We start from the raw sequence: 24,759 nt of genomic DNA on the forward strand, positions 1-24,759 counted from the left end.
AATAGAACGTTGACAGAAAACTAAAGAAACACCGTACAGTAAACAACGTGAAGGTAAAAATATTTATATGTGAAAATATCCTTCTTTCGCGAGAGGAAATAGAATGACGGAGGAGGGAGAATGAAAGGAGCCGGGCAGAAAATAAAAAGCAGAGAAGGGTTGGTTGTCGAGCAGCATTAGGCGTAGACCGCGCGTCGGAAAATTGGGCCCTGAAGAAGCAATCTATCATAGCCATACGTTGCCGCTGTTTCGGGGCGAAGGGAAATGGATGGGCGTGAACAAACGCGGACGAAGAAACACGCGGAAATTGAGTTACATCGTTCAACGCGAGACGCGAAAATTCTTTTTTAATGGACGAGCCTTGTCGGGCGTGCGTTTCGTCCTGCAGCCCGGAAACGAGCCACCCGCTTGCTCTGGTTGCGTCTGCTCGGTGAAAAGAACAAAAAAAAAAAAAAAGAAAAAGAAGAAGAAGGAGGAGAAGAAGAAAAAGAAAAAAGTACGAGGAAAGTGTACGAAAATTGCTTTGTATCTCTCGTTCAATATCATTTCAGGTTTCTACGGTAATCTTTCTATAGATACGTCTTAGGATTCTTTTGTAAGTTGAATGTTCATACGTGAATATTTTATTTTGTTAGTGCCAGAATTGTATAATGCAAATTATATTGCCACGAATTAAAAATCACAATTACAAGTGAAAATTATATTAGATATTAAATTGCGTGATATAATTATTGAATTGTATAATGCATGCATTATTGAATTGTATTCGTTACATTAATTGTATCTATAGTATATATAGTTATGTGATATTATATAGACTACATCAGAAAAAGAAAGATCTCGACTAGATTGAACAAATCTTTTCCATCTGTCGGACATTATATTTGCAGCTGACAAAGAGATACATTCGAGTATGCCTGCAGACAATTATTGCACACGTTTATTATCGATTCTTATCACAATAAACTATCAATATTTCTTTTATTTCACATTGTTCTGTAGAAACAAAGAATAATATGTATGCAGTATGTATTCGAAGAATAATATGTGCTGTATGAAAAATAAAATATCATACAAGATAAAGCGCACAACATACGTATATATATATGTATATATATATACGAAATGTACATATGAAAGAAATATACAACAAAGAAGAAAAGAAACAACGAAAATGATGCCTAATGTCACGTAGAAAACATCGAACTATCCGTACAAGCGTGTTCGTACGGAACGAAAGTTTTGCCTCTCGTTCGGTGGCCAACAAGATGTACCGCGAACGTGCGCGGTGCGATGCAACCTGATTTTTTTACCATATGCGAATCCATCTCTATTAAGCGGGGGGAAAGGGGGAGGATTTTATTCGCGCGATGCCTGCTCCTGGAGAAAAAAACGGGAGCTGAAAATTAGCCGGTTACGTATGCGTTGAATCAACGGAGCAACTTGGACGAAACTCGCCGCAGTCCTCCATCATGCTCACGTGTGTCTATGTGTGTGTGTGTGTGTGAGCAGAGAGGGTAAACAAAGTTCTAAATTCGCGTAATCCCGGAAAGTGTGACAAGGCGTCCGAGATCCTTTTTCACCATTCATTTATGGACCGTTAAAAGCACGTGATCCCTCGGTTGGTGCAGGGCACGCTTCCAAAACGACGGAACGAACTTTCGGTTTGATTAAGAGCGTGGAGAAAGAAATTCTTGAACATGTCGGATGGAACGGTGAAATCGCGGTAGAAAGTGGATATTGTTTCAGCAGATGATTATTAAATAAAATTGTTACACATTTGCGTGACATGGATTGAAAATGGTAGAGCTACTGTATTAAATTATTCATACGTTTACCAAGAGTAGCCAAAAAACTAAATTGAAATATATAATTATATTAAATTATACTAAAAAAATATACTAGAATTATACTAAAGTATACTAAAAAAGTACACTAAAATTATACTAATGCATACTAAAAAAGTATACTAAAATTATACTAAAGTATACGAAAAGAGTACACTAAAATTATACTAAAGTATACTAAAAGCGTATACTAAAATTATACTAAAGTATACTAAAAGAGTACACTAAAATTGTACTAAAGTATACTAAAAGAGAACAATAAAATTATACTGAAGTATACTAAAAGAGTACACTAAAATTATATTAAAGTATATGAAAAGAGTACACTAAAATTATACTAAAGTATACTATAAAAGTATACTAAAATTATACTAAAGTATACTAAAAGAGTATGCTAAAATTATACTAAAGTATATTAAAAAAGTAATTGTACAAAAAAAACTAAATTAAATATATTATTATACTTTCGAAGATATGAGAAAAATTGTAAATTTCCGGGGAAGCACATTATTTCAAATAATAGAAAATTCGTATATCTCGCATATAATAAAAGTTCAGAGTAATACGCACAATCGACGAAATATTGTTCCGCATTTTCTAAATGTGTTCTTTCAAGCAAAAAACACGCGAGATATTTCGTACCACTCTCGCCGTGTGTTTCTTCACGTTTTCCAATTTTCAGTAGAATGTCAATTACTCGGACAACTCAAACAATTGGTAATTCACGCTGCTCGAACGTTTCTAAAGAAAGGGAGAAGAAGCGTTAACCAAACCGGTCGAGTGCGACCCGATAACTTTCGACGCGGTTTCCTCGGAGGGCGTCGCGTCGCCGAAGAGAATTCATCGCACGATCCCGCCTTATTTTCGCCCGAAGGATCGCGTCGCGATTTCCATCGTGCTCCTTGAATACATTGAGTACGATGGAGTTGAAGGGGCACGTGTTACGTCTCGTACGGGGGCGGGGGGATATCGTTTGTAAAATTCCTGGCGCCATCACGCGTATGGGTGCCTCGTCGTTTGCCAAACTGCTAGAGCTATCGCTGAGATCGGCTATTCGTCTTGACGTTGCACGCTCCATAGGGTTGTAAGGTGATGCGTTATTGCTTACTGTCTTCTCCTCGCGATCTGCACGGTTTCGAAGGTTGTCGAGCGTCCAATTTTATGGTGTTTTGGTGATTCGATGATGTAGAGTGGCACGTTGACTAACGCTACTTTTCAGTGCCTAGGAATTTAAAAAAAAAATTGGAAAATTAAAAAGCTGATGGACTGGAATGAGATAAATTTTATTCGTTAAACAATTTTCGAAGGTTGTTAAGTGTTTTTGATAACGTCTAATTTTATGGTGTTTTGTTAATTCGATGATGTAGATTGGCACGTTGACTAACGTTAGTTTTCAGTGCCTAGCAATTTAAAAAAAAATTGGAAAATTAAAAAGCTGAAGGACTGGAATAAGATAAATTTTATTCGTTAAACAATTTTCAAAGGTTGCCAAGTGTTTTTGATAACGTCCAATTTTATTGTGTTTTAATGATTGGATGATGTAGACTAGCACGTTGACTGGCGTTATTTTGTAGTACTTAGAAACTTTGTAGTACTTTTTAATAAAATTGAAAAATTAAACAGTTGATGGATTAAACTAAGATAAATATCGTGCGCTAAAGAATATTCAGCAACGCGAAGGATTAAAAGTTATAGTGTAATATGAAACTACAGTCACTTTTAAAAGAAAAGTGTATAAAACTCGCATGATGTTAAAATGGAAAAAAGGTGGAAAATTCTATTTCGTACTGTTCTTTTGACTGATAAGTGATAAAGTATGCAAAAAATGGAATATCGAAATTATATTTGCATTTTGGTTAATTGCAGTAATTGGAAAATTGTATTCCTGTTCACTTCTTATGATCGTGTCATTTTGGAGCATATCTTCAAAATTACATTCACATTTTGGATTTTACACAATATTAACAATAGAAGCAATCTAGTTATATGTTATTAATTTAGTAATAATTCGAATTCTATATTGTGACGATAAATCGTATGTTTGCTGTTTTGTGAGAATATCGCTTGTCAGTGTAAAAGTTAAAAAGTATAAATTTTCCGATATGCATATCAAACGATGTATTTATACAGGAAATATTAAAAGATACATTGGAAATTTATACAAATTGTTTAATACTGTACGATTTTCTCAGTTGCAGAGCCCATAATTAGAAATCGTGCCACCGTCGCGCGATACAGATTTGTTTGAAATTTCTTTCAAACAAGCTCCCGATATCGGATCTCGTGCTTAAACACACTGCATCGCAGCGTGATTACTTAAGATGAAAATCTAATCGATATTTTCAATTTGAACTTTGCAAGCGCGGGCTAATCTTATATTCCTCGGGTGGCGATCTTTGACAGTGTGAGGCATAAGCAGAAACACCAACAGACTAATCCGAAACTTCATCGCCGTTGTCCTCGTGTACATGCTTCTACAATCTTCGAGACAGGATTAGAAGCCAGTCGGTATCGAAACTGTGAAAACCAGACTTTCTGTTATCTTGGCTGCTATCTCGAAAGTTGTCTTGGTACAATTCCAATGTTGCCGCTTTCGTGGAATACTCAGACGTTGGAACAAAATTACATAAGCTACGAGAGACACTGAGAATGCTTATATTATTTTTACACGATAGTTTTTTTTTTTTTTTTTTTTGGTCAAAAATTTTGTATTTACTTTTATAGCAAAATTCTGTCCATCGAAATGTTAATATTTTAAAGTATCGTGGATTAAAACGTTCGTGCACTTGACGCTAATCTTAATGTTTCGTAAAAAAATACGAAGAAAAATGAAAAAAAATTGCATTGAAAGTTTAACTTCAATTCTTTCATTTTTACTTTAAATTTTTACCTCGTTACCTAGATTGATCTAGAACACTACGATACCCAGCACAGTACATGAATAGTGAATATATAATACGATTCCACGTTCTTAAGGCCTATTCATATTTATACGCTTCTCAATTAGATCAACTCTCCTTTTCCCATCCAAGAAAGTATCAAAGAAACCAATTGAAATATCAAATGTCACGCCACTGCAAAGTCATTTCCCAAGAATATCCCCCGCCCCCCAATTTCTCTTCGGAGCGCTTATAAAACGGCGCGAGCTGAAGCGATTATTACAGAAACGAAGCTGTGACTACACGTCCTGCTGCTTCTGGTTCTCGGCTATTCCGGCAATTTTTCCTTCTTAAGGAGGCAAGAAGCGTTCCCAGGGCGCTGTTTAATCATGGCGGGCGAGCAATCGGCCGCGAGCACCAGGAGAGAGCACGAGGCAGGCGCACCTGGCCGCGAGCACACGCTTCGCGGCGACACGACACGACACGACGCGACGCGACGCGTTTATCAAGCGCAGGGAGAGAGAGAGAGAGAGAGAGAGAGAGAGAGAGAGAGAGAGAGCGTCCATTCGCAGATAGCCGTGAAAATATGGCGGTTGGGAAATTTTTGCCTCTCCGGGGAATTGCATTTTTCGTCGTTAAAACGTCTGTGGACGCGCCGTGCTGCACACGCGCGCATTATGCGCGCATAAAACGGGATTCCGCAAGATTGATTCGCGCTTTTATTTCCCTTCTTCGAGCGCGCGCGCGCTTCTATCCCCACGGATTCCTCCAGTAATAGAGGGATTCGCAGGCCCGTGAAATTTATCGCGTTCATTGGACACGCGGATCCCGCTATGACGAGACGCGTTTGATCTCGTGGTACCGGCCTGATTTAACGCGTGCGACGTGAAACTCTGCGAGTGGAAGATGATGTGATGTTGCCTTTCGTTTGTAGAATTATCTCGGTAGTATATTTTAATATTCTTTTAATATGTTTTAGTATCTCTCATTTTTTTTTTTTTTTTTTTTTTTTTTTGTTTTCCTTCTGTTCTTTGTGTGATAAAATGGGATATTGTATTCTCTAATTAGCGTATGCTTCTTATATATATATATATATATATTTTTATAGTCTTGTATATTGAATATATTTTTATATTTAATATAAAATTATTATTAAACTATTTATATTATTTATATTCTTCTTCTTCTTTTACTTTTCTTTAATGTCGCATCGACAGCGAGGTCATTAGCGACGAGATTTATATTATTATAAATTATATTAAGTTTAATATTAATTTAAATATTAAACAATTTATATTATGTAAATGGAATTATTATACGAAACTATTGAATTAAATATATTATATTGAATATATTTTTATATTCTTCTATTTTTCATAATATTATCTTCGTACTTTTTACAATATTATAATTATCTTTGATCGTTCATTTCACCGTGAAGCACGTTACCTGAAAGCAGATTCATTTCCTGTGTTCTACAAAAATTGGCGTCGTATATTTTCTTCTGTATGACCAATATCGCGCAGAGAATGCTAATGGATTTCCTTCTATATTCTTCCGAAGAGCAGTCTGTCCGACTACTCCACCTCGAACTACATTTAGATAAAATAACAAGTCAAACTCAAACACGAACGTTCTCGTTAAACTTTCATCGCTAAAATGTCCCTCGTTACAAACGAAAAATCTCTCTCTCTCTCTCTCTCTCTTTCTCTCTCTCGTGTTTCCTCGTGCAACCCCGCTGATTCATAACCTGAAATAAATACCGCCGGTATTACAATTCCCAAAAGAGAAAAAGAAAAGGGATTACAGCATCTCCATCAACAGATGACGAGCAAACATCTCGTTTTCACCGCGGCAAAAGGATCAATAGAACTTTTGAAATGTTTCCTGGAATTTTTCACGGAGAGATACACGCCACCCGTGTGTGTGTGTGTGTTTACGCGATTTTTCGGATAAACGTAAACGCGATGCACGAGACGATTTATGCGGATTTCCTTTGTGAGCGCGGCCGTACGCGGCGGTTATCGTGTTTGCGGATATCATCGGGCTTGGTTTTTAATATTCAGTTATTGAAAGTTTTCAACGAGCTTGGTTCTGCGGGCACACAGCCACGGACACACGGGATTTACGAAATAACACGAGCGTTTCCCTCCCTCCACCCCATTCGGGAGGACGTCGGCCGTACAATGTAAATTCCTCGAATGGAATAAAGTTTCAATAATATAACGGCTGTTTTTGCGTGGGCGTTAATTAGCGGCAGCATCGCACTCTTGTTATCGTCCGCGCATGCTTTTTCTGCTAATTTACAATTCATTACGCTCCCCTTGCCCCACCTCTCGCCGCCAGAACGCGTTATAGAAATTTAAAGACCGGCCAGTAGAAATCCACCGGCGATAATTTAATAATTTCGGAAGCTGCGCCGGCGCGCAGCAGTGTGCATGTAATAATAATCATTATTATTTTTCGAGCGAAACACACACCGGGCAAGAAAATATATTCATAGTGGCGCGCGGAAGTGATACGTCCGTTTTAATGAAACTTCCATGCCGGGGAAGTAATAAGCGAATCGTTATCGAGGGGCGGTGGTTGCGTTGCGTCTTGGAATGGAGTTTCAAATTTGTAGGCAGATAATAAATTACACCTTGGGACGATGAAAATTTCCCTTTTACCTTTCGTTGTGTTTCTGTCCGTTCTTTAACGAACAGAGAGAAAGAGAAAACTGAACGAATCACTCGTCAATCTGAATTTATTTCTTTTTGACGTGATTGCATTCTCCGTTTCGATATGTACACGAGTCCCGCGTCGGGTAGCAGGAACTTGTAAATAAATATCGATATTCTAAGCAACGTAATTTTACCTGTCGACAGCCGTGATCCAAAGTTTACAGACTACTTCAAACTTTTGTGTACAGTAGCAAACGAATATTTCTTACAAAATTTCGAGGTAACTTGACGTTCAACGATGAATCGCCTAACGAAGTAATTTTTACTTATGGTAATTCCTCCCGCTTTCTTTCGATCCACCCAGTGCAAACCCCCGGAATTTCTCCTCGCAAACATCGCGAATGGGACAAAGGACAAGTCGAACCAGGAAGGAAAAATAAATAATAAAACGCGAGATCGCTTGAGCTTAGGATGGAGTGGCCGCAAAGAGAGGATCGATTCTAAAGGAGAGCGAAGAGGGAGAGGAGTTAAAGAGAGAGAGAGAGAACGAAAGAGAGGTTGGCCGGCTGATTCGAAGTTGGTCCGTGAGGGTTTATTGAGAAAACGAAGGTAGTAGGTCGCGGGGCTGGAGAGAGAGAGAGAGCCGTCGGTAGAAAAGAGCCCTGTTATATACAACTGTCTCGGTGGCGAAATATTCGCCGGAGCCCTCCCGTCGAGAGGCTTTCTCTCCGCGTCTGCCATTCTTCGCTGGCTGGCCTTTCGCCGCGGCCTTCCCTTCCTTTTCTTGCCGCGCCGGCTCCGCGTAATTACGTCAGAAATGAAAGAAAAGCGCCCCCGGGGGCGAGGAGCGTTTCGGTGAAAGGCGACCCGTTTTATTATATGCGGCCAGGACGTTACCCCGATAGAAGCCAGACAACTTTTTACCCGCGAACAGCCGCGAAAGACAGGCCAGGGGCTCGTTTTTCTCCGCTTTCGCCTGGCTCTGTGAACCGGACCTGAGCGGGCCACAGGCGGTGGAGGAAGAGGACCTGGCTCTATAATTCGCGGTTAAAGTTCCGTCGCTGTTCCTGACGTCGCTGCTCCGTCTTTCGCCGAGAGGCTTCGCTAAATTATATCCCAACCCCGTCGCTTCGCTGATTTTTCGCTCGTCCTGTCAAACGAGTTGCGGTTCGTTTATCGCGTGTCCTGGTAATTATCAGTCGCCTGATTATACGCGATAGAGTTTGACGATACGTGTCACTGTTGTTGAATATTTTTAAAACGATTCGTTTGTTTTTTCGTTCGTTCGTTCGTTTGTTTGTTTGAACAGATTGGCTGTGAGAGGTTTATACATTTTTCGTGCAGTATGTTTTAGGATTTACTTGAACACACTGATTGACACACGATGTTTAATTTAATTTCATATTTTATAGTTACTTGTTTTCTTTCGTCACGTATTAATCATATTTTTAGTTTGTACATGCGTACATTTTTATATTGAAAGACACGACATATATATATATATATATATATATATACTGCTCACAAAAATAGGAAATATTTCAAAACGAGTATGAAAAAAAAAAAAAAAAGAACAAGAACATTAGAAAAGCAAACGACAAGTCGAAGAAAGTTATTCTTGTTTAATAAAAAAAAAAAAAAATCAAATGCTTCTTTTTCTTATTTATCAATTGTTCCATATTCATTTTGAAATATCCCCTAATTTTTATGAACAGTGTATACATATACATTTCATATCAAAACATGCAAAATATCATCAATTATAAGAATGCTATAGCAAAGTTATATTGTCTTTGAACATATGAAATCAGGCTAATATCCTACCAATATTTAATTGCTTAATTTTATCACTTTATTCTCCCATCATTTATGACTCTGATTGCTCTTTGATGACGAGATACAGTTGTTTGCCCGCGCTGCGAAAGTGGGGTGACAGCGACTTTAAGAAAGCGGCGCGATCGTGTTAAACTGTAATAATCCGTCGTCGGGGGAGGCAGAGCTTGCAAAATAACCGTTCCGTTTGTCAATAGCAGCGGCGTTAAATGCAGATTTCGCTTCGGAGGAGGCGGCGATAGTCCCGACGGGGGTGAAGTTCAGTAATTACGTTTTTCATCAATCTTCGTTTCGGCCGGAGTTTGACAGAGGGAAAGAAGTTGCATTCCGCGAGATGTTGCAGGCCGCGTGACCTCCTCGTGCTCCGCCGCGCTCGCGTTTCCAGTTTTGTTTTTAGTTATTGCCTCGGTTCTCGGTCGTGACGTGCAGGAATTACCCGCGTGCCTGTAATATTGTTCTCTGATAAGATTTGACGTTCGTATCGATCGTGGAATCGTGGCAGAATTTCAGGGAGAACGACCAGTTTCCAGTTCGGTGTAGCAGGAATGCACCGATCCTTCTGTTTCGATCGGTCGTTGGCAATCATTCTCGTCTCTCTCGTTTGTTTTCTCTCGCATTCGTGAAAATTGCACTTTTTTGAATTGTCACGCAAACACAGGTACACACGAAACTGTACATATGTGCGCACTACATTCAATTCATAGATGTTAATTGATCCGATCTTTCTTTTATTTTTATTATAAAAATGTGTCTGATTAAACGGATATTAGTTCAGTTTCATATACACAGTTTCATTCACAATAATTTACATAATATTCTGCAATAATATTCGAATAATATTGTTCCAGCAACTTTATTTTAAACCGATGAAACGTTCATTATAATTTCTGATTTCTTTTGTCGACGACACGTTAGTCCCTGTCCGCTTCCTTTGTTCAAAGATAAAATTTTGCCGAGCAGTGTAAATTTACTAATAATGATATCCGTCGATTAAAACCGTGGCTTTCAGTGTCTCAGCTTTTCATTCTTGATATTATTTCGTCGACTTGGTAGTCGAAGACTGCTTTGAATCTCATTGTTCATTCGCCATTTGAAAAACGGTGTCTCGGTGTTGTAAAAATTTAAAATTATCACGCTCAAGTTTTAAATTTCACGTTCGCAGCTGCGAAAAGAGACACCTGGCCGGGAATTAATCAGGGATTCAACCTGTGCCAACTTTCAATTCTCTCGTTCGTCGTCGAAGCCTGAAGAGTTCGACAGGAGAAAAGAATAAGCGAGCTGCCTCTCCCCCTTCCCCCCTTCCCTGTTTTTAACCATTTTTCGCGCGAACAAACAGCGTGCAAACAGCATCACGCTGGGATATCGGGGCCTCGGCGAAATGGCGAATCGTAATTTCATGCGGATACGTTATTCCGTCGAAACGACCAATTCGCAGAGTCATTCCCGGTAATTGTGCTTCGCGGCCAGGGGCGGCGGAACGCGACGGACAAAAAAAATAAAATGAGTGTAGGAAAGGGAGGGAGAGAGAGAGAGAACAAAAAAAAAAAGAAAAAAAGAACGCTTCGCGCACAATGGCGGTTTAAAAATGTTAGCCTGGCCGCGCGCATTGAAGTTTCTACACGGCGGATAATAACTTTTAATGAAAACAAACGGCCGCAGGGCCGCGCGGACTCCGTTTCTGTTTCCGTCGCACACGCGCGCTAAAACCCAGAACCACAACCCGGGGGGGGAAATTCGTTGCAGAAAGTCGATGCTCTTCGATCGAGAGATTGCCAAATGGAGCAGCTGCTCGTGCCAAGATTTCGATGCGCGGATCAGTGTGTGTATAATATCGGATAATGAAATTCTTCGTGTCAAACTTCCTTGAAAATAATATTCTAATTCTACTGAGAGACTTTGACAAGCTTCTTTTCGACGACGATGTTAATCAAGATTCGACAGACTTCGACCAATGTGAAATAATTTTGCAACTGACGCGATTATAGTCTTTGGTCGATTTTTGATTGTCGAGATGATTTTTGAAGAGTTTCAAACTGTAAATTAATTTCTGACGAGTTTACGGTCATTGAATAATGTAAACTCTCGTGAAACTGACCATTTCGTATCCAACTAATTTTCCAATGTAAATATTTGTTCCATCGAGAGTGTTTAGCTTGAAAATATTAAACAGAGAGTTGGATCGGAAGTATTGGCAGAGATTGATTGATCTCTGATTTAGAGCTTTTATCGTACGAGCAACGTGCACGATTGAGAAATTATGTTCTTGTCTCGGAGTGTCTTGGATTGGTAGTCTCGAAGAAATGCATCCCGACTTGTAATTTATTCAAGTGAAAAAATACAAATCCACAAACTGACTCGCGGCTCGCCAATGTTTAAAGGGATCTCTTGAACAAACGCAGCGATGCACTGCTGCGGATAAAAGCATCGAGACGATCGAAGGAGAGAATGGAAGGGAAACACAGAAACGACTAAATGACTAAAATCGCTCGAGGGGTTGCAGACCAGTGAAAGGGGTAGGAAGCACAGTAATTACGGGATCTTGCGCGAGGTAAAACCAAACAGTAGGAAACGATGGCTCGAAGAGGCAAATAGAAGAACGGGAAGAAGTAAAATCTTGGAAAGATTTATCAACTGATATTATTTATCAACTGATGTAAACGAAATTCGCCGCAGCGCTAACCCGGCGTGAGAAGAAGCTGAATAAAAGCACCGAACGTATAAAATGAGTGTCGATAATTTCGTGGAAGCGCGTGTGATTTGAACGGGACGGACGATTTAAAAATTACCACTTAGAAATTGCATCCCGTTTGTCGGTGGCGGTGTTTGCACGCGGTGTAGACTCGATCCAAATCACATTCTGTTTGCCCGTGACAGCGCAAACACACAGTCGGCGTGCATCGGACAGAAGAGAGGCCTGGCGCGCATCGCCTGGAAAAAAGAATCGGAAAGGGTGTTCACAGGTGTCCTGTGCGCGAAAAACCAACCTAGGACAAAGCGTGTCCCGCCTGTGTGCGCGCCGTTGCTCGCGTTTTGTTGCCGCTGCGACTCGAACTCGCAGCTCGCTGTTTTGCAACAATAATTCATCCCTCGAACGCGCGTCGCACTTGCATTCCCACTTTTTCTCTCCTCTCTTTGCTCGTTTTTCCTTTGCGAATCGGATCCTCGCAAATAGCGCTCTGTGTAATCTATGCGTTGGCGTACGTTCTATCACTCGGTGTACGTTAGTGCCGCTTGAATCCTCCGTTTGGTTGTTTGAAGGCACGATCGGTCTCGTTGGTGGTCTTTGGATGTTTGCGATTTAGGTGAATGGTGTCCGATAAAGAATCACGTTTGAGAATTATGTATGTGTTTTATGAGAATTCTAGCAATCTTCTTCACTTTATTTTTGGGTTTAGGGTTGATACTGTTCAATTACGAATTATACAATTCTACTTGGAAACTCTGTGCTAAATTCTGTGAGAAAATTTTCGGTTGAGTTGTTCTTTGTTACTTTATTTCTATTCTATTAGGCATCTTAGGCAGAGTGTGCACTCTAAGGCATCTGGGAATAGGTAAACTTCCAACGAAAGTAACTTCAATCTTGAAAATTTTCTTGCAGAAATTCTCTCTCTCTGTCGTTTCTCTCTGCGATCGATAAATTTCAGTGACTCGGTTCAGAATTGTTTCTCGTTGTCAAAATTCGACGGCTGAAACAGAAAACTCTCGAGAACTCCCGGCTGGAAACCGGCCAGCGTTCGGTCATCGCGCGATCTCTAAACGCCGAGGGGCAAAAAAATCGAATCCCATTTCCTCGAGAGCCGAATCGATATACAATATTTCGCGTTTAAATTCAAGGAATCCGGCGATCGCGCGGCGGAAACGAGGCGATACAAAATTCAGGCATACCATTCAGAAATACTTTTCGCCAAGCACGCTGTAACACAAACATCGGCCGCGCGGCGTTTCCGAATAATTCCGCCGGTTTTCGCTCCCTCTCGCTCCCATCTCTTTGCGATATATTTTTCTTTTTTCTTCTTTTTTTTTTTTTCTTTTTTTTTTTGCGCCCTCTCCCCTTCCGCCACGGCGAACGCGGAGAACGCCGCCCGCTCGAAAATATCACGTTGCTTTTCATTTAACGGTGGAAACGCCGACATCCACTCGGTTAGCCGTGGCTCGTGTTCCGCGCAAATTAACGGCTTCCCGCCGCGGTATCGGAGTGTATCGTCGGTTTCCACTCGATTAATTGGCTCGCGCACTTGTAAGAATTTCAATTTCGACGGGCATCGCTGCCCCGGTCGAATATTTCGCGAGTCGAGTCGAGCAAGACTCGAGATATCACTCGGGCGGATGAATGTTCATCACGTTCGCGTTGAAGCATCTCGCGCAGGTCAGATGATCTCGCTTTAGATTCCCGATGTGGTTACGGAAAGTGTGTTAGTTGCCTGTGAAATTTTAGTTGATCGAGCGAATTCCTTGAATTCAATTCCACTGAACGTGAATTTTTACTCTGTGGATAGAAGTGTGACCTCGAACTCAAATGTTCATAGAAACGATGCTCTGCTATCAATGTGTCCCAATGAAGCGTTTGTTCATTGGATTTCATGTGCGTTTCAGTTTCATAATCGTCACGAAAGTGTGAAACGATTGATAAGGAGTACTTGCGATCTAATTGATCAGTGTAGAAATTGTTCCACCATATTTTTGAATATCGTTTACTATGATAATTTTAATTGTATCATAATTAATTATTTAATTACAATAATATTATCCAATGCAGTCAAAGAAAGATTCGCATCCAGAAATCGAACGATATCAACCTTATGACAGCTCGGAATTATATCATTATTACACAATCGTTTAACACTAGAACAATCAATGATTAATGAAATATAAAACTTCTATCAGTAACATTGAAGCAAAAGAATAATACAATAGAGTATTCTATTTATGCATTTCACGAAATATACATACGAAAAATTAATTAAATCACTAAAAATACGCTGTTTTAAATCTATAAAATTTCTAACAAGAATTATAAATTGGCCATTTTGATAAGTCTAGCGTTAATTGTATTATTTGTAACATCATCTGATGGCCTATAGAAAATGAGACAAGGATTCAGTGAAACCCACCCCGTAACAATCACTCGCACCGAATCATTCGCACCCAAAAAAAGCCGAACTGAACGACATCAGCTCGGAAAACCATGTGCATATGTACTGTCGGACTCTGGTTCCAGCTAACGGCCATCAAAATTCAATGAAACCGATACCTAAATCACTCGGACACGCCGCGTAAACTCCATATCGAAAAATCGCCGCTGTCAGCCAACTGTTTTGAAATCACCGAGCCACGCACGACGACACGGGAAACTGGTGACTGGCTAGCTGGAGAAAAACAAGTTCTCCTCTTCGCGGCGTGAATCGTTGCGAGTATTCGTTGCATTTTGTCCGACAAACGGGCAGGCGATGGTGTTGCCGCAAAAATATAAATGTCGCTGCAGTAGCACGGACATGGCGGAGAAAGAGACAGTGAAATCACGTGTGCAGCTGGTGCATCTCTTTTTCCAGCTTTCGGAGCTTAATGCGCTGCAACGGTACGGCAAAACGCACTTTACGCGCGTCAGAAAAATGAGGGAACCGTTAGGTCGCGCGTATCGCGGTGGTCAGATACTTTGTAAACAATGTGTCCAGCACGCGTGTTCAACCCCTCGTCCAAACGGGTTACAAACTGGACACGACCATTTCGCGGTAATAATTCATCGGCGGTGAACATTTATGCGCGTCGGTGCGCTCTGCGATTTTCCTTTTTCTTTTTTCTTTTTTTTTTTTTTCTTTTTTCAGCTCTCACACGACTCGCACACAGCTTCACGCGTGTATTGGAAAATCGTTTTATCGCAGGCGATATCCTTCTAGCCTGCTCGGTTCCCTCGTAGCGACGACGAGATACGATCTCGTTGGTCTCTTCTGCGATCTTGCTTTTGTTCAACTTCGAATTCTTTCGCGAGAGCTGGATTTGGGTGGTTGGAAGGAGAGAGAATCAAGCGTGCGTGAAGTCCGTGTCGTTTTTAGGGTTGTCACAGACGAAGGATAATTTAAAAATTGAGAGATAATAATGTACCACTGGCGTTGTGATTTGCGACGATTAACAATCGCGGGCAAGTGAATCAAATGCATACTTCTATTTTTCTTTTTTTCTTCGATTTTTAATTGTTATTTAAAAATCAGAATCGCGAAGGTGTTTCAGAATCACGTAGGAAACTTTTACGCGTAGAGTAAGTTTAGGTTCGATTTAAAAATCGGCATCAGTCGATTATCAGAATACCCTCTTAACGTACCTTCGCGTACATCAAACGCACATCAAATATCGTTGAACGAAGTCGAATGGAGGAAAGATTCCTAGGTGGAAAATCGCCCGTTTCGCCCCAGCGGAGGGATGTCTGGCATTGTTAGGCTGCGTCACTCGTTCGGCGGTCGTTAAAGCGAATATTACGGTAATACGAGGAAATTGTGGCTGGCCGAACGAACGAACGAACGAACGAACGAACGAAGAGGAACCAGCGAAAGGGATGACTAGGTGGCGGCATTTGTTCGCCGCGAGCTAAACCGTGAATTTTCCAGGGACGAGCGATTGCCTGGCGTCGAATACACAAAGCGAGACGACGCAACAACGGAGCAGCTCTCTCTCTCTCTCTCCCTCTCTCTCTTTCTCTCTTTCTCCCTCCAGTTTCCTTCTGCGTGCCTCTTCTTTCTCCACGGAACACGTTTCCGTTCGTTCCGGGCAGGGGGTAGGAGAGGAAGGATAGAAACGCCGGAACAAAGCAGATTGCTCTCCGGCCGGCGCGTTAAGTTTCCTCGGCGGCGGCGACGGTAGCGGCTTAATGACTTATCAGACGGGAAAATAGCGTGAAAGTGAATTATTCAAATTCTTCGCCTCGCGTATTATTATGCATGGAAAATTATCAGCGGCAGCCTCCGCCGGGAGCCGAGTTTGATTACGAGCTGAACGAGCTTCGCCGCAACTTACTTCTTCCCGCGCGTTTTGTTTGTTGCGCGAGCGGTTGGCCGATCCCTCGTCCCTCGGACGTGATCGATGATTGCTCGATTTGATTTGTTTGGTTGATGGTTTAATTGGAAGATCGGTAAGAGCTGGAAGATTTTAAGTAAAGTTCGATCGACGCTAGGTGAGAAATTAGGGGCGTTAGTGCTGTTACCAGTGGTTTAAGGCAGAGGAGAGAATCGGTTCAAACTCGGACACTATCTGAAGTATATTATTATTCGCGCTGATCGCTTTACACGTGTACTCTGATTGCTCGCTCGCTAAGGAAGAAGGAAGTGAACGAGAAACGTGTCCAATAAACGGAGCAACTAGTATATCACGTGACAATTACTTACGTACTAATTTTAAATTTATTTATATAATTTTATCTTTTTTAATTAAAATTCCAATATATATATATATATATATATATGTGATTCGTGGATGATTATTAAAAGCTCATGTTGAAGCTTCTTTTTTACAATAATTTTCAATAATTTTAGCTTCAGTAATATTAAAATTAGGAAGATATGGATTATTACGAATTATATATATAATAAAATTCATATTTAATCAATTTTATTTAAATTTAATAGTAATTAATTTATATGGAATAATATTTTTAAGAATTATATGTTAGTTGCTCTAACAGATGTCGCGATTATACCTAGATTAGAATTACATGTTTCTACAGTTAGTTCACTCACGTTTTGCAGCAAGTGTACACGGCGTATTCGTCTGAATTAAAGAAACAAACGAAATTCAGGACAACAATCAAGTTCTCGTAGCCACAACGTCACAAAAGAAGAAATTTGACGATGTAAACTGGCGGGAAAATTATCGCAAGGAATAACGGAATTTATTCTTCCTTAATGGATGAATAATCCTCCGGACGTGGTTGAAAAACAAAAAAAAAAAAAAAAATCACGCGAACTACGCAACCGTGCTAATCGATTATTCACGGACATCGTGAACCCTATCACGTCTCGATAAATGCCCAGGGGTTTCTCCCGTTTCCGACGCAGAAACTTACGACGCGCTTCAAATATGAAATCCACGCGCGGCGCGGCCGTGTTTCGAACGATCTCGATAATTCACGAAATCGATCGCGTGCGGGACGAGAACCGCCGCTGCTGGCCCAGCAGCCCTCTTTTACGATCCTCGCCCGTATTTACGTTACAGCCGAGGAAATCTGCGTGCTTCGCTGTGTGTATGTGTGTGTGTGTGTATGTGTCTGGTGGTCTCGTTGCATAGAGGTACGCAGGTGCACCGGAAACGGTCGCATAGAGATACACCCGCCCTGTTATGGCCGCGTTTCCCCTCGTTTGTCCCGACAAGGAGACAGTTTCAGATCTCCTCGTCGTCGTTTCCGCGATCTTGACACTAGAACTATCAAAATATGCCAAATACCAATCGAAATGACCGATTTTGATCATTTACCCTAGAAATCTTACAGGCGTAAAGCAACATGCTTTTAAATGGTTCGTAAAATGTAGGAATAAGAGTTTCCTTGTAACAAAATTGTGTTACAAAGTTTCACCATTCTCTCTGTTTTAACGATTTTGATTGACGTTTTCTAGTGTTAAGAGAGTAAGTGATTGGCAAAATGTCGTAAAGGTTCAAACTGATGTTAGACTGATGTATTGAGAATGGTCGTCTAAGTCTGATTGTTAATTATTGACGTAATCTTTACGTCGTTATTTTAATGCGTGTTGCTAAAAAAAAAAAAAATATTCAGAAGACAATAACCAACTCGCCAATTTGATTTTCTCTTCCAGATCGATGAAGTTTCGAACATTTAGTGAACTTTTACAATTGCTAGAGACGGACTAAACTTGAAAATGAGCTGAAACTATAGTTCAGCATGGCTTAAACTGGGTAGTACATCTTGATCGTATCAGCTGATAGTGTTCTTATTAAACTTCCTGCTAACGCTGTTAAATTCTGTTGTTATTACAAACGCGTGGTGTGCTGAGAATTAAATTTCGTCACTTGATCTTCGATATTAAAACAGATTCGTTTCGTCGCTTCCGCTTGAGAGAGCTTGGCAAACAATTGCTACTTTTTCGCGCCCTGGAAAAATCAGAAAAAAAGGCTATCTGTCGTGACATCGACGAATCATTCGGCAAAGTACATCGTGGAACAGCGGCACGGTAGGAGGAGCTGGTAACGATAAGAGGGAAGATAACGGGAACTTTTAACATCGGGCCGCGATAAAATCGGCGGCGGGCGAAGGATGTGAACGCTTAGTAGACGCGCGTGGCCATTGTGGGGAGCAGCAGGTGCCATTCGCCGAATGGCAGCATTATCGCGCATTCTCCGACGCCCAGGTTATGTCAGGGTTACGCATAGCCTATTCAGAAGTGGTCATGCGACCGTGTTCAAAGGGCCATTACGAAAATGACCATTAAAATAAATTACTCTCATCGCGCGAGCTGCGTAATGCCCGGCAACGCTGGCCCCAATACCTTGGAATACGTGACGCGGAAATAGTCTGCGGCGTACGAATCAATTTACGCAAATAATGGTACCAGCGAGAGAGAGAGAGAAAAAGAGCAAAATTGTACTATTGCATGCAAAAAGAGCTTTCAGTAACAAAACTCAGTTCCACTGAAAAGTAGAGAATGTTTCTTACATGCAGTAACGTTGTAAATATTGCAACAAGCGGTCGTTGCAATATCTACAACGTTGAAAAATCCAACGTTTCTTTCGATTATCTTTGACCTAGTATTTGAACAAAGAGGTACATAAAGAGGAGAAATATAAAGAAACTCTTGTTCGCGTTTCACGATTCCTCGTTTTAATTTCACGTTGGAAGTTTTCTTTGGAACTTTCTTTTCTTCTTGTTGGATCGAACGTCAACATTCAGCGTTAATCATTTCATTGGCCACGGTCAGATGTTATTTCAAAACACTCGCGGGGATTCTTCTCGCGCCCAACAGTACAATTTTCGTCGATGGAAACAGTGGATCGTCGGATTCGAGTACCTTCGACATATAGAAGGATATGTCCATCCTCGGATTTTGGTCACACGCTGGCCAACTGGCGACTGAAATTTCGTGATGAATACGAGTTGGAGAAATCGTCGATTCCGTTACTGTTATTTCGGGCTGCAGGTGGCCGAGGCAGCCATATTTCAAGGAATTTCGAATGGATTATTGAGCGGTCGGATTTGAAATGAATTGGTGCCGAGCAAAGTTGCTGCCACGAGTTCTTTTCTCATCGTGTTTCGGTCGTTTCTCTGACGTTGAAAGATCCTTCGAGACCGTGATGTTAATGTTGCAAATATTTTTCGCAAATATCTAAATCAGTGTCTCGTGCTCGATCTTTACTGTTTTCGCAGTAACGGAATATTCAACTGTCGGATTAACGAAGAATTTTCACTATGTGACACGCCGATTCTTAAATCCCATGGATGAGAAATATTCTGAGAGATTGAGGATTATAGTGCTGGAACTTAATAATTAATCTTCGTAAAATATTGCTGTGTATTTCTCGTTACAAGAAATCCTTCGTACTCGTCTTTTAATTTCACGAAAAACGTATCAAAGTGGAGGACAAAGTTGTAAAACTTAACTAATGTTGAAATGTAAATATTTGAATTTGAAAAGTTGAAACACAAGCGTTTGAATTCACTTCAATCCGCCAGAAATTGAGTTCGTAAATGCTATAGCATAATGCTAGATAAAACTGAAGTAGACACCGAATGAATTGGCCATTTTTCTTCTGTTCTGTCCTCGTTATAGGGACGAAGAACGAAAAAAAGAAAAAAAAAAAGAAAAAAGAATTGAAGTTATAGATTAGTGCAGAAGAACGAAAGGGACCCACATGTGGAAAGAGAAAGGCGATATATCGCTGAAAAAGAACAGATAAAGGGTAACATCTGTTACGAAGATCGGAAATAAAATAAAGAGGGTATATTTTCGCGAAGAGGTTATATTAAAGGACAAATACTGCCATGTGCTTCTAACGTCAGTATGTCAGTTCGTCGTGCATGCGATTCATCTCGTCAGGATACGGTTGATCGGTATAAAAAAAAAACAACGATTAATTGTAAGTAGAAGTTGAAACTGTCAAATTTGCCGAGATGATTCGATTTGAGAAATCTTGTTTTTGCAACAGAATATTAATTTTTACTTGACATGACTTTAGTTTTTGATACGTACGTGTGTAACTACTAGAATGGCCGGAATAACCAATTTAATTAATTAATTTTTCTAGAAATTATCTGGCGTAATTTTAACTTCAACGATCCTTCTCTGAAATTTTATTATCATCTTCTTTTTTTCTTTGTGAATAAAATCTTGCATTTCTCACTGTACCAAATATACTCTTTCTCTACATTTCCCTGAATCGTCACTAATTCCAGCGTCGAATTTACCAGAGATCAGAAATTCTACTTGCACTTCAATTAGCCCATAATTACTTGTATCCACTATGGGCGAGCAAGAAAATAATTTCTTTCGAAAATATTCTTGTTTCGTGGGAAATCCATTACTCGTATCAACACCCAGAACGGATAATTCTCGTTTATGGACAAACATAGCGAGAGTAAAAGAGAGAGAGAGAGAGAGAACGGAGGGAGGAAGGAATATCGACGTTTATCGAAGTATTTTTCTTCTTGCCGCTGTGTTTCCACGCCGACCCTCCCTCCCCTCCTTTATTTTAACGCTCGATATTACCGTTTTTAGAGGAGCGAACCGCGGGCAAGAGCGTTTGACGGCGGAATCGAGTGGCGGTACATCGAAATCCTTTTTCGACGCGATTCAGCAAATATTGACGCTCGCGAATTGAAATTTGCATGGACGGCGAAATTGGCAAAATATTTCTGCTCGTAAAAAGGACGCCTCGTTCGGCGCGCGGTCGGTACGGCGAGAAATGGAAACCGGTGGCCGATGACGAGAAACGACGACGTCGACGAGGTGCTCGCCCCTAGGGAATATCATTCCCGTTGCCTAACGTAAAACTGAACTCTTAAATTTAATATCACGCCGTTCGATCGACCCGAACGCATCTTTCGTTCCGTCCCTTTTCCTTCCCAGCCAGCTTGCCGACGATAAGGGAAATTTCTAATGAAGTTCGCCGTCAGCCCGTTTCACCTCTTCGATCTTTTCGAACGTGTAATTTTCGAAACCTCGTTTAGGTGTATCGTCGTTACCGCGGTGAAATTATTTTCGAGGAAGCAAAGTTCTCGGAGATCTCACGATTTCGTTTTACCCCGAAGCATATCGAAGGATCGACGTTAATCGTGAAAACGGATGAAAGGCAGGCAGACGTTGTCCAATTAAATTTTCGCCGGTTCTCGATGTGTGGAACTCGTTTAAAAAGTATAATTAATATATTAATTCGTCCAATTTAGGCGGTCGAAAGTTAGGTTAAACAGTTTGCTGTCAACGAGTGTATTTTCACGTATTTTTAACGAAGTTGCCCCACCAACCGCGTCACGTTCCGTCATAATTAACGTGATTCTGTCCCTCCGGTTCACTCTCAAAAAATTATTCCACTCTCATTGACTGTGTATCTATCTGTCGAAAACAAAGACCTCCTTTGTACATCTCGTTCTAATCATTTGAAAACAATTTCACTAGAATTCGATACATGGAACTCTACAGAAATATTAAATCGCTAAAATCTTACAAAAAAAAAAAAAAAAAAAAAAAAAAAAAAGAAATTCTCACAGTCTTCGTTTCGATCTGTATCGAGCACTTGGACTAGTCAGGATCGATTCGCGCGACCGTACGTTCGCGAGAAGCACAGATCTTGGAGGAATCTGATTCTCAACACGATCCGGTGATCTTTTTTCAGGGTCCGGTCGGGGAAGTGGGCGGCGTCAGGCTGCCGTTGCAGTCATTACATGGGTACGGATCTGTGTTCATGTACTCGGCGTCGACGAGTCCCGGGGGTGGAGGTGGCCAGGGTGGCGGAGGCGGAGGCGAAGTGACCCTCCGCCTCCGCGAACCCGAGGACATTCCCGAAGAAGTTCTTGCACGCCTCGAGGACACAGCCACCCTCTCCATCTCTCTTCAAGGCGACGCAGTGCTGAGGCTGGGGGCGGCTGGCACTGGTAAGTCCTCTGTTTCTTTCTTCCTCGGGTCACCTTCCGCTTCTGTTCGTTCCGATTCTCGGAGAGCGGCGAGACTCTTTCGACCGGATGAGATTTGTGCGATTTCGAGAAATTGACACTCGCTCCGACCGTTTTTCTTTTTTTCTTTCCTTTTTTTTCTTTTTTTTTTTCTTTTTTCTTAACGCAGACCGTGCCTGCTTGCGAAGGGTTCTAGATTCGTTCCAAAATGGGAAACAAAGAAAAGTCGAGGCAATAGTCGAGAGATGTGGAGGAATTGTTTTGTTGGATTTGATGACGTTGATCGTTTTGATCGAATTTGAAACCGACAGCGATAGTTTTAAGATACTTGAATGAAGATACGCGTCGTTTGTAAGTTGTTTTATTTATAATTAGGTAATTTCGATGAAAATCCAAATTGAATATCGAGGGGTTTTTTTTTTTTTACAGTCCTAATAACTGGTAAATCAGTTCTTTTCGACAACGAAATATTAGTATATGAATAAAAAATAAAGTATACTTTGAGAAAATTAGAAAATAGAGAACTTTCGCTACATGTCAGAAAGATTATTATACAATTCATTCTTCAATTTTATAACATCGTTGTAGAAATCTCTGATTGATAGAATTTTAATTGGAATGAAGTGATCAGACGTACGAAATGACAATAGCAATTTGGAAATGGTACGAGAAAGGTTAAAAACTGTCACTTTCATTAATCATCCTGCTAGACTCAGACATTGAAACTAGAAATCAGAAAGATTTAGATTAAAATCAAACAGTTGAAAGGTGGGGAAGTGAACTGGGTGAAATTAATAAAAGAGTGTTACCGGTGGTCAAAGTCGCGCGATAAATAATTGGCTTTGCACGGTGCGTAAATTTCATCCGGGGTCGGAGCAGCAGCCTTCGCGAAACTTACCCCCGGAATTTATTATAATGGGAATCGCCCGTCTCTCCCTCCCTCCCCCTCGTATTTTTCGGATCGCAATTAATTTTCTCGTTTTCGATGCGCGGCTGCGTGTGTGGCCACCATCGTGCAGATTAGCCGGCGCGCGTTTGCACGCGTGCGCGCGGCCTAATTCAGAATTATTTTACTGAAATACGCCGATCCCCGGCCACGCATTATCGCCCGATACTACTTTCGCGCGATGCATTTTTCCCTGATAAGCTGGCCATTCGTTTCGTTTTATCGGCGCCGCCGATGCGACGTTGCTACCAACGTAGGCTACCACTGTCGCGAAATTTGTGCGCGCTCGGCTAGTTGGTGGTGAACGATCGCGCCGCTTGCTCGTGCTAAGCAGAGTTTATCAGGCATTAAATATTCAGTTGCGAAAATTTTATCCTACGAGTTTTGGTCTTAATTTTATATTTCAAGCGGGGACGGTTCGTATCGTGTGGGATCACTTTACGCGGTAATTTCAATTTACGTGTACAATAATTTTGCGTATTAATTGCCGAAGAAATTTTTTGGCGTTTGGTAGATGATGCCTCGAGATATATTTTCAAATTTGGTTTGCAATTTCAAGGTTTGCGGTTCGATTACTTGCCCGACATAGGGACGAAAATAGCGGAGAGAACAATTTTATTGGATGTTTCGTGAGAAAGAAGTAAGATACTCTTTTTCATAGCAAATTGTTTATTTATTCTATATATCGTGGAGGATGTACGAAAAGTAACGATAAAGAGCATCTCATTTTGATTTAATCTCAGATGCTCCACGAACGAATAAATTGTTAAACCCGGATTTATATTTGTACAAAATTTTAATTGCTTCGAAATAACACTTTAATCGCGAAACTTACCATATTTCCTTCAAACGATCATACCTGATCGTTCACTTGAATTTCCACTATTTGATCAATATTTTGATCAAATAAACCTGACCGGCGTCTCGATTGATTTGAAAGAACTCAAACAAAGTCGTTCTCATTAACCTGAGCCTAACCTAAACCTCCCTAATTGACAACGAAATGAAAATATCCACCGAATTGGAACAAATTACGCTTGCAAACGTCTGGTAACGTAGCGGTAAGGGTCTCTGTCAACAGAGCGAGCAGAGCTGCTCCACGAAACGAAAGCTGTTCCCTCTGAAAATATACGGGAGAAACAGCGACGGCTTCCGAAAGCTAAACGAACGTTGTGCCCGACGTTGCCGCAATCGTCGGGAATCGATCGCATTAACGATTAACCCCCGAAGGAAATGAAGGCGTAACCTCGATCCTGCTGCTGCGCTTTCTCCGAAAGGCGGAAACTTCCAGATTGCTTCAGTTTCGTGTATTTCCATTGAAACTAAACGTCTGCCGTTTGTTGGCTCGACGGAGCACGGGCTCGTTCCGTGTAGATTGATCTCAATAAATCGTTCGGGGGCATCAAAGCGCCCACCCGGTGATCGCGTTTCAAAAACTCCGGCCTGGGAAATAAAAGTTTTCTTATTGCGAGCGGGGCGCGTTCGATCTGTT

General features: G+C 41.0%; 1 protein-coding gene across 1 annotated transcript in view; it reads left to right on the top strand.

The window, feature by feature from the left end:
- Window positions 1-19,916: 19,916 nt before the first annotated feature.
- The window catches only part of LOC122535449 (zinc finger protein 541-like), a gene marked incomplete at its 3' end in the record, with an annotated part of 141,341 nt that continues 136,498 nt past the window's right edge, over window positions 19,917-24,759 (top strand). The window contains exons 1-2 of the mRNA XM_043666991.1: window positions 19,917-19,934; window positions 22,045-22,303. Of these exons, the coding sequence (XP_043522926.1) occupies window positions 19,917-19,934; window positions 22,045-22,303 (277 nt within the window). The remainder of the gene's footprint in view (window positions 19,935-22,044; window positions 22,304-24,759) is intronic.

The sequence above is a fragment of the Frieseomelitta varia genome, unplaced genomic scaffold (genome assembly GCF_011392965.1).
Source record: "Frieseomelitta varia isolate USP_RPSP 00005682 unplaced genomic scaffold, Fvar_1.2 scaffold_725, whole genome shotgun sequence".
Taxonomy (NCBI): domain Eukaryota; kingdom Metazoa; phylum Arthropoda; class Insecta; order Hymenoptera; family Apidae; genus Frieseomelitta; species Frieseomelitta varia.